The sequence below is a fragment of the Paramisgurnus dabryanus genome, chromosome 11 (assembly GCF_030506205.2).
Source record: "Paramisgurnus dabryanus chromosome 11, PD_genome_1.1, whole genome shotgun sequence".
Lineage (NCBI taxonomy): Eukaryota > Metazoa > Chordata > Actinopteri > Cypriniformes > Cobitidae > Paramisgurnus > Paramisgurnus dabryanus.
Window position 1 is genome coordinate 35,243,590 of NC_133347.1, and position 11,248 is coordinate 35,254,837.

At 36.8% G+C, this 11,248-nt stretch overlaps 1 protein-coding gene across 4 annotated transcripts; it reads left to right on the forward strand.

Moving 5' to 3' along the window:
- The first annotated feature begins 1,852 nt into the window (after nt 1–1,852).
- Nucleotides 1,853–10,855, forward strand: mbd4 (methyl-CpG binding domain protein 4). Of its 4 annotated transcripts, none has more exons than XM_065271386.2 (8): nt 1,854–2,079; nt 2,352–2,505; nt 3,449–3,912; nt 5,393–5,452; nt 8,843–8,977; nt 9,078–9,227; nt 10,544–10,647; nt 10,734–10,855. In XM_065271386.2, exons 2-8 carry the CDS (start codon nt 2,450–2,452, stop codon nt 10,806–10,808), a joined length of 1,044 nt encoding a protein of 347 aa, XP_065127458.1. In that variant the 5' UTR covers nt 1,854–2,079; nt 2,352–2,449; the 3' UTR covers nt 10,809–10,855. The 4 variants fall into 4 exon arrangements, with proteins under 4 accessions (XP_065127457.1, XP_065127458.1, XP_065127459.1 ...); XM_065271387.2 differs by having other exon boundaries at nt 1,854–2,073; XM_065271385.2 differs by having other exon boundaries at nt 1,853–2,505.
- Nucleotides 10,856–11,248: the final 393 nt, after the last annotated feature.

Sequence of the window (11,248 nt, forward strand, 5' to 3'; positions counted from 1 at the left end):
AACCAGGATTACATTTGAAAACAAAATTTCCTAAATATTAGTGGATTTTATATTTAAAAATAATAATAGTAATAATTGAACTAATTACATTAATTACGTAGACATATCGGTATATTACACAAATATTGTAATTTAATGCATTTATAACCTAATTACTACCAGAAATCGCATGTTTTCCCCTCATACTGTAAGTATTTGAATGGCCCCCCAAGCGCTTCAAGGAACTATTAGTTAGTGATGTTACCAGTGACACCAAAGCTCCGAAGCGTGTATCAAAAAAACGAACCGATTTTCATTGAAGCTTTGTATCGAAGCTTGATTCGTTCTGGCAAAATCACGTGACCAATGACGTCCGAAGCTTCGTTTCACACACACCCACGTGACTGCTTCGTTATCTGATTCAAAGGTTTAGAATTGTGCGACGCGCGGCGCGCCCTCATGGGTTGTATTGGAGTATTGCATTACACGGAATCGATTACTGTATAGTGAGTTTATTATATATATATATATATATATATATATATATATAGTAGTAAAAAGCCTTTTCTGCACCACTTAATACCATGATATATTTTTTAATTGGTTCACACTTTATACTTTTGATTCAAGGTCTATACTTAATTTGTTATTTTTGTTTGGAGTACCATTTGCATGAAATGGAACATGCTTTGGTCATGTATTTAATATATTGTTACATTTATTTATGAATCTATCCTTAATTAGTCAATCCATTAAGTTTTGCTTTTATAATTAATACGTTGTTTGGTTGTGGAACATGTTGTGAAACAGCACTTTCACCAGCAGAGGTCCTCATTGAGCTCTGATTTGAAAAGCTTCGAGTAATGAACCTTTTTCCGATACAATTGGATTGAAAGCTTCACTGCTTCAAGAAAGCTTCACTTCGCCATCACTACTATTAGTGGTCTACATGGATCACGTGAGGGCCGAGCATTTTGGACTTTCGTTGGCGCAACTCTGTTTTCTCTATGGCTCTGCCAAAAATGTAATGATATCTATTTTTACGTAGGTTTACCATTGATGAAGTGGTCACTGTAAATATATATATCATCCCTTACGAAAATTAACCATGGTTTTATTGTGGTAAAAGTGTAGTAACTATGTTTTTTGGTGCATTACTATCAGCAAAACTATGGTTTTACTACACTAACCATGGTTTAACTATGGTTTTTGAAAACCATGGTGGTCAAAACCATGGTTATTTTGTGGTTACCATGGTTTTCTACAGTAACCATGTTTTTTTTTTTTTTTTTTAGTAAAACCATGGTTAATTTTCGTAAGGGATGGCTGTCATTTGTTTCCCTCATTGGGGACAAAGGCACCCCAGCAAAGCCCAGCATGAGCTGGTAGCTGGTTTTAGCTAATTTAAGGTGGCAGTAGCTGGTCTAAGCTGGTCCTCCCAGCCGGCAAAACTGGTGGGTCAGCTCGTCTTTCACCTAAAACACAGCTAGACCAGCTTAAAAAGTGACCAAATCACAGCTAGACCAGCTTGCTACGCCAGCAATAACATGGCACAAAATTCTCAAATTGCTACTTTCTGGGCTTGTCTCTTCGGTAAGTGCATTTCACAACAACTATTTAGTATTTAGTCTAAACAAAAGAAATTACTCGCTTGTTCACCTGCATACAACGGCTGATAGCGCTCTCTCGCCCTCCAGCGGGGCTTTCCCCGAAGTACGTGACATCACATGGCAACGTTCCTGATTTGTACCCACAGACGTCAGTTCGATTTCATGCAACGCTGCGCAGCACAAGCGGCGTGTGACATCAAGTATCGCGAGAGCTACCCGAAATCCGCCCTAAATCATGTCCTGTAAATATATTAGGCTTAGTACTGGAAATCTTTCAAGAGAAATTAGAGTAAAGGCGTATTCTTAACTTAAGACAGTATTTTAAATGCGCCTTTGTTATTATGCAGAAGATAATTACATTATTAAACTTAAAGCCTCATTGCGTGGCTCCGAAGCGCTAGGTGTCGATAGAAAGCAAATGCGTGTCAAAGTTACTCATAACAATATGAGGCTTCCGTATGGTCCGAACGAACACACAATAACGGTAAAGGTATTAATGTTATTCTTTAATCGATTCTTGAATACAGTGTAAACCGTTCTTGATCATGTAAAAGTCGTAAAGTTGAAATCGTGGTTTGCTGAAAGAAAGCAGAGTTTTGTTCACCTAACAGTACATCTACTGTTGAAAGTACCATGGAGCACAGAAAAATCGCCTATTTTGAACAAGTACGAAACAGTTGAACGTCACATTATAACGTCATAACAACTGAAGTATTTTCTGTTATTCGATGTGCACCAACAACCCGTGACGGAAAATGTCAGTGGGTAAAGGCGCGGACGCAGAGCTGCGCATAAGCAGCGAGGAGCAGACGGCTGCATCAGCTACTGCAGGTGGTGTGCCTGCAGGCTGGAGGAGAGAGATGAAAGAGAGACAGAGAGGCAGGACAGCCGGAAAAGTCGATGTCTACATCATCAGGTTGGTCATCAGTGAAATACAACTGCGTGTATGACGTAATTTCACATGCAACTGGTTGTTTAAAAGCACTCAGTTATTGACTTACTGTTCAGTTATTGACTTACCGCTTCAGATGAATTCATTGATATTAAGTGGTGCAATCAGAAGTTAGAATATAGCAACCTTTAAAGGAATAGTCTACTCTTTTGCCATATTAAACTATGTTATTACCTCAACTTAGACGAATTAATACATATCTATCTTTTTTCAATGCGTGCACTGTACAGTGCGTTGTGAATGTGTTAGCCTTTAGCCTAGCCCCATTCATTCCTATGGTACCAAAAAAAGTTTTTTTTTGTGGCACCATACTTACTGGTATAACTCCTCATGTAACAGTCTTTAAATAGGGAAAACACTGAAATGTTTGGTGGCTTCCCTGTTTGGTACCATAGGAATTAATGGGTCTAGGCTAAAGGCTAACACATTCACGACGCGCTGTACAAGTGCACGCATTGAAAAAAGATAGATATGTATTAATTGGTCTAAGTTGAGGTAATAACATAGTTTAATATAGCAAAAGGGTAGACTATTCCTTTAACATGGCTAAACATTGTAGCAGCTTGCATTGCGTGAGTGCACCACTCACAGTTATTACCAGGCTGATAATGAGATTTGTTTACACAAGTACAAGTTGGCATCTCATTCTTATACATACTGTAACAGAAACCCTGTTTATTTGCCAATATCACATACTATTAATATAAAATCTATATGTATAAAACCATAATAGACGTCTGGTTAGATGAGGGATGGATGATGGACCATTTCAGTGTCTATGTCTGGTAACTCTGCATAGCTTTTAATATATTCATTTGTGTAAATAAACACGTCAGTTTGGATTCTAAATCGAATGTGTGATAGTTTTTGTGCTGTACTATTATTCACAGTATGTTTGATATTGTAGTCCTGAGGGCAGGAGCTTCAGATCCAAGACTCAACTCCACAATTATCTGCTCTCAGAAAAAGACATCAACCTGCAGCTTAGTGACTTTGACTTCACAGCATCCAGTGACCAAAGGAGAGTGACTCAAGCTAAACAAAACGGCAAACAGAAAAAGGAAAGAAAACAGGAAATAAAGTCCAGCATTTTAGTAGATTCTTCTCTTAGTATTAGCATGACAGGACATGGAGAAGAAATGGATGGTCAGGAAGTGGTTGGAGAAAAAAATGGCCTGAAAGTAAATAATTCAGATCAAACCCAAGATAAACATACAGTGACTTTTGAAGCAAGCCTGCCATCTGTTTCGAAGAGTCAAGAACAGTGTCCTTTAGAGAATACAGAGGAAAGTGACGAGACATTTGAAGGAGATAAAGAGATGACTTCAGGATACATGGAATCTGAGACATCTTTTAGAAACACAGAAAACAGTGAGTGTCTTTTAATATATTCTATATTGAACTTATTTAATTATATTTTGTAATCACATAACTACATCCATTATTTGTTTCATTTGCTTTTGATCTTTTGCTCAAAATGAAAAAAAAAAACCTACTCTCATTGGAAAAACACTATTGCAAACACAACACAGTTTTATCAACAACAGTTTGATAAAAGTTTTAGGCAATTCTTTGTGCTGCCTTCCTTTGCCAAGATGATAGCTTTGAGTCTTCTTCCACATTGCCTGATGAGGTTGGAGAATATATGACAAAGGATCTGAGACCATTCCTCCATACAGCATCTTCAGTCCAGATCCTTCAAATTTCGACATCCACTCTGGTGGACTCTCCTCTTTAGTTCACCCCACATTCTATGATATTCAAGTCAGGGGACTGGGATTGCCAGGACAAGACTGTGATTTTTTTGGTCAGTAAACCATATTTGTGTTTATTTTGAGAATTTTCCCGTCATTGTCCTATTTGTTGAAATTTGAGTCCATAATGCCATGTATGGAAATGCCCAGGGCCTGGTTCCCCAAAACGTTCTTATCGCTAAGTAGTTCTTAACCTATTCCTTAACCTCTCTCTTAACGTTATGGGACGATTCCCGACACGTTGCTAAGTATATCTTCTGTAAGTCACACTTTCATAAGGTTGGTCTGGACCATTCGTTAGCTCTTTCTTAGCCTTTTCTAAGCCCTGAAGTTGGGTTATTTGCTACAGGGAGCTTCATCTAGGTCATGGGAGAGGGCTAAGGCCTAAGCAAGACCTCAGTGTGGGGGTGCGTCCACACTGTCAGCAACGCCCTTCTGCGCCAAGCACATTTCAAACTAATGTCTTTATGCAGCCTCTTCAAGAGAGCCTTTATATCTGAATTTGCACTTAGATTGACCCTGCTTAATTGGATAAATAAGGTATATCATATAGAGAGCAAGATTTTGTGCATACTGTAGGTTTCCAATGGCAATAGAGAATCAGTTGTTGACTCATTAAGGATGACAGAATGACATACAATCTTGTTGATGATTAAGTATTTTTAATGAAAATGTGCATACAAACTATGTTAAAATAAATGTTATATATGGAATAATTTGAGGAATGTTTCATCTGCATAGAACGTGTTGTCTTTCTTAACGCCGTAATGCACCATCAACATAAACAACTTTGGTAAGATATATCTTTCAGGGAACCAGGCCCAGATCCATTAATTGTGGCAACCATATATTTTACAAAGAATTTTTTTTTTAAATAAGACTGTGTTGTTTGCAATTGTTTGTTTTCAATAAGAGCAAAGTTTTTATTTTAATATTTTGAGCAAATGATAAGAAGTTTTAACAATAAAAACATTTACAGAGGGTGCCAATATTAGTGAAGGGCACTCTACTTCTCAAGCAAATTACGGCATGTGGCTTACTACAAATGTTTCGTAAAGCTTTTTTTTACAAATACTTTCTTATCAATGTATTTTTAGGGTTAAATGTATTGGTGGAGAAACGGAAAACTAGTCCATACTTCAGTGGAAGGAATGATGGTAGGTAACCACAAAGATTTTTTTATAAATGAGGTACATGCATTTTTAAACTAATACTTTTAGGTTGGAGTGATCCATTTATATGATTTATCCTTATCTTGATAAATTTCTTTACAGTATTGTATTGTTTTGATTTCATTTTTCTTTCATTGTGTAATATAGCCTTTTGTGCACTGACCAATTTAGCCACCCTCAAATAACAGCTAAGTTATGTTAAACATTTTGGGGTGGTTTCACGGACATGGATTAGCTTACTGTAAGCCAGGACTAGGCTTTGGTTTAATAAGGAAATGAAGAGTTTTGTTCCAAAACGCAATAAATTCATTTTGACTAATTTCTGTAAAAATGTGTTTTCTATTCCAAGAAAGTGACAAGATGAAAATCATTATTTTTTAATTACAAACTTTCACATAGCATCTTTAGGTTATAAAAACATAAAAAAAATCAAATCCATAATTTGATTTTCAAAGATTTATTATAAAAACTTTATTATAAAAAGTATTTTTTTTCAAAATGCTATAAATCTACTGAATCAATATATAAATGTGCATTTATCTTTACCATGTTATATTCATTTAGTTGACTAGTGGTATACACTGATAAAAAAACTAATGGAATTAATCAAAACACTTTGTCATATTAAGAACACTGTCATTGCTACTGTTACTTGGGACATCGTCGCAGAACGTTTTTCACAGCGATCAGCTATAAAATGTTTAGGTCCTGCACGATTTTCATTGGCTTTGCGTAAAATAATGTAAAGTTTTTCATAAGACCCCCTTGGGTCAATTTGTTAACAGAAGCTTGATGCTGTCGGGAGAACAAAGAAACCGGCATTTCTGTCTTGATTCTGTCATTTCATGTTATCAATGCCATCAAAGTATTATTTTGTTTTTGTTTGTTTGTTGTTCCCGAAGTACAAGATGAGGAAAACTAGGATTTTGTGTATTCAACATGCCGCCATTGTTGTTTACAGTGTGTGGAATGGCGCGGATTTATTGCATCCTGCAGAAAAGGAGGGGTGGCGTTTATTGCATTTTGGGACAAAAGGGAGAAAAGATGACAGAATAACACGCGGGATATTAGATTATGTGTAAAATTAAGAATAAATACTGACCCGATACAGTTCTGATTGCGTTTTGGAAACAAACTCTTCAAATATAACTAGTTTTAACCAACATGCCTTACTAAAAGAGAAAGGGCACTAATGTATTTAATGATATGTCAGTGCAAATTGTTTTTCAGTTTGAACAGTTCTTACATTTATTTTAGTCTAGGACTAGTCTAATCCCTGTCTGGGAAACCGCCCCTTTATGTTTATCAAATGCATGTGCAAAATTACATTGACTTCCAAAGATGGTGGAATTTAATAACCCGTAAATACAATTTATTTTTGAAGCAGCTCTTTAGTACAACAACAACGACAAACCTTAATGCCTTCTGCATTCTTGCAACAAACCATATAGAGTTCAATGCTGTATTTTTCACAACTCATAAGTTTCTACTTATTTACATTTAAATGACATTTATGCATGTGGCAGACACTTGTGTCCATGTGTGTTGTTCTTAGTTTTTTTTTTGTACAGTTATAATAAAAGCAACAACAACACTTTACCATGGTATATACAGTGGGGCAAAAAAGTATTTTGTCAGCCACCAATTGTGCAAGTTCTCCCACTTAAAAAAAAATGAGGGAGGCCTGTAATTTTCAAAGGTACACGTCAACTAGGAGAGACAAAATGAGAAAAAAAAACTCAGAAAATCACATTGTCTGATTTTTTAAGAATTTATTTGTAAATTATGGTGAAAAATAAGTATTTGGTCAATAACAAAAGTTAATGTCAATACTTTGTTATATACCCTTTGTTGGCAATGACAGAGATCAAACGTTTTCTGTAAGTCTCCACAAGGTTTACACACACGGTTGCTGGTAGTTTGGCCCATTCCTCCATGCAGATCTCTCTAGAGCAGTGATGTTTTAGGGCTGTCGCTGGTCAACACGGATTTTTAACTCCCTCCAAAGATTTTCTATGGGGTTTAGATCTGGAGACGCAGATCAGTCGTCAGAAAAACAGCCTCAAAGCATGATGTTTCCACACCAATGCTTCACAGTAGGTATGGTGTTCTTTAGATGCAACTCAGCATTCTTTCTCCTCCAAACACAAGAAGTTTTGGTTTCATCTGACTATATGACATTCTCCCAATATTCTTCTGGATCATCCAAATGCTCTCTAGCAAACTTCAGACGGGTCCAGACATGTACTGGCTAAAGCAGGCGGACACGTCTGGCACTGTAGGATTTGAATCCCTGGCTGCGTAGTGTGTCACTGATGGTAGCCTTTGTTACTTTGGTCCCAGCTCTCTGCAGGTCATACACTAGGTCCTCCCATGTGGTTCTGGGATTTTTGCTCACCATTCTGGTGATCATTTTTACCCCATGGGATGAGATCTTGCGTGGAGCCCCAGATCAAGGGGAGATTATCAGTGTTCTTGTATGTCTTACATTTTCTAATTATTGCTCTCACAGTTGATTTCTTACCTATTGCAGATTTAGTCTTCCCAGCCTGGTGCAGGTCTACAATTTTGTTTCTGGTGTCCTTTGACAGCTCTTTGGTCTTGGCCATAGTTGAGTTTGGAGTCTGACTGTTTGAGGTTGTGGACAGGTGTCTTTTATACTGCTAACAAGTTCAAACAGGTGTCATTAATACAGGTAACAAGTGGAGGACAGAGGATCCTCTTAAAGAAGAAGTTACAGGTCTGTGAAAGCCAGAAATCTTGCTTTTTTGTTATTGACCAAATACTTATTTTCCACAATAAATTGCAAATAAATTCTTAAAAAATTAGATAATGTGATTTTCTGGATTTTTTTCTCATTTTGTCTCTCCTAGTTGACGTGTATCTATGATGAAAATTACAGGCCCCTCTCATCTTTTTAAGTGGGAGAACTTGCACAATTGGTGGCTGACTAAATACTTTTTTGCCCCAGTGTATCTAGTTGCTCCCCATATAAGAAGAGGTCTGCATAGAATTTTTGCATTCTCAAGTCCCGTGTGACCACAACATTGCTCTGTGCATGAATTTGTGGTTCTCCAAACATAACAGAATTGGTCAGCTGACCAAAAGACCTGCTGTATTAATGTACAGTAATTAAATATGAAGTTTTTATAAACATTAAATCAACACCTCAAAAATAAAATTATAAACCTTTACGTTTATAACATTTAATAAATGACATATTTAGTGATGACCTTATTTTGTATTATTTTGGTAAGAACAAAATTTAAGGATATTGAGTACAATTTTCCATAGTGCAGTACATGCATATTTGTCAATATCAAAAAACATGTTTAGTGTTTCACAATCCTTAAAAATATTTAAAACCTTTCTCAGATCTAAGTCCGCCAAAGCGTAAAGCCTTCAGGAAGTGGACCCCACCACACTCACCGTACAACCTTGTTCAGGAGATCCTGTTTCATGACCCATGGAAGCTTTTAGTGGCCACAATATTCCTCAACAAGACCAGCGGTAACAATAGCATATCTTAATCTGCTCTTTCCAACAATTAACTTCATTGTCAATGTCCATAATTGAGTATACTGTCTTTGTTTTAATTGGATATGTACAGGGAAGATGGCAATTCCTACACTGTGGCAGTTTTTTGAACGGTACCCAAGCGCAGAGGTGACTCGAGCAGCTGACTGGAGGGAGCTGTCTGACTTGATGCAGCCTCTGGGTCTCAGTAAACTCAGAGCAAAAACACTCATCCGATTTTCCGGTACATTGTTTGTTTATAATGATGAATACTTGTAAATTGTTTCACACCTGCTTGAAACCTGAAATATTTACTTGGTGGCCACCCCTGTTCATTTGGTTTTAACACAAATATTAAGAATGGTCAGGAAAAATTAATAATATCCAATTAGGTTTCTAGGTGAAAATGGTCAGATTTAAGCTAAGATATAAGCTATCAATAAACTAGCAGTAGCTCAAATAACCACATAGCAAAGACAGCACACAGTGCCAAGCCTGTCAACTAAAAACAGGAAAGTGTAGGGTGCGTCCAGAAGTGTGTTAGTAAAGGGTACATGCCATGATCACCTTGAAGAAGTGACTCCCTTTGCGATCCGTGAAACAGTAAGGCCTGCCACTCTTCAAGGAGCTTACTTGAGGGCTTTCCCCTTTTAAAGAAAGAAGAGCAAAGGGATACCTATACCCTGTTCACACTGTCAGTCCAGATCTGATTTTTGTACAAATTTGATTGAAATCTGATCAAGTGGCATTTCTGTAAAATCCGTCTTAGTTCGGAAGACTCTGATCGGATCTGGCATAGCTTTTAACATATTTTAATTTCTCACACCACGTAATACGTAAGCATGTCAGACATTGTTACGTTAGAAGCAAGGTTGTTGTGTTATTGTTAATGTGCGAATTAAGCTGGCAGCAAGGAATGAAACCATGCGTGCCAGCCTATGTTTTTGCCGCTGCTTCATTGGAGACAGTTGTCCAGAACCATGGCTACACATTATTGTATTGTAAAACACACTTTTAGTGTTTGAATTCATGTTACACTGCACCAGCAGAGTGTCATATGACATCATTTGATGTCACAGGCCGATCAGTCTGCACAAAGACGCATGAACTCAAGTATAGTGTTGGGTGATATGCCCCATTTTGAGATCGTCCTATCGTCAGCTTGTGAGATCGCCGATACAAATCTGATTTAAACTGACAGTGTGAACATTGTCCAAATTCCAAATGTGTGCCTTTATTTAAGCGGCATGGTGGCATCAGCAAAAGCTAATTGGATTCAGGTGTTTGAATTAAAGTTATTAACAGAGCTTTGCTTGTTTTTTCCTGCCTTTACAGCTGTATTTTGAGTAATTATTTACAGTAAAGTATAAGTGTTTGTTTTATAGAGAAATTGTGTTTATTATTGTCACTTATCTCAGACCATATTCAATTGTAATCAATGCAGAATAACAGGTTCATAGGGTTCCCACTACTACTGCAATAAAAGTTTGTTTATGCAAAGTTGCCCTTGATATAGTGTTTAATAGATGTTTCTGTCTGTATTTTCTTCTTATACGCAAGATGAATATCTAAATAAAGCATGGCGGTATCCTATTGAGCTACACGGCATTGGAAAATACGGCAACGACTCTTACCGTATCTTCTGTGTGGAGGAGTGGAAAGAGGTAAAGTCATAACAGCCTGTTCTCCATTTAAGAGTTAATATGTTGCAGTGCAATTGTTGTAGCTTTTGTGTTTTTTTGTGTTGTAGGTTACTCCACATGATCATAAGCTTAATGACTATCACACATGGTTGTGGGAAAACCAGGAAAGATTAGGGATCTGATTTCAGTGATACTGAAATGTACTTTAATAAACCCATCATGACGAGCATATGTGAGTCCATTCGTTTCACCACAGAACCTGCCAAAGTGGAAGCGAAAAAGTTTGCCCACAATCATATTTTCATTGATCAGTTTCCCAAGCCTTAAGAAAACAAATCACAGAAATAAGAGTTTTAAATAAATTCAGAAAATGTTTTATATTGAACTTTTTTCATTTGTACATAACATATACCTTATGTTGTTCTAAACCTGTATTTTGTGTGTGTAACAAAACTAAGGACAATACAAGCAGATACTGCTGGGTCAGCAGCATTTATGACGTCTGCATCTATTAGAAAATGTCAGAAATAAAATCAGAAATATCTGAGCACAAGACAAACCTTTCATTAATAGTGGGTATAAGATTTTTTTGAAAGTTAGTCCTTAAATCACTGTTTTTGCT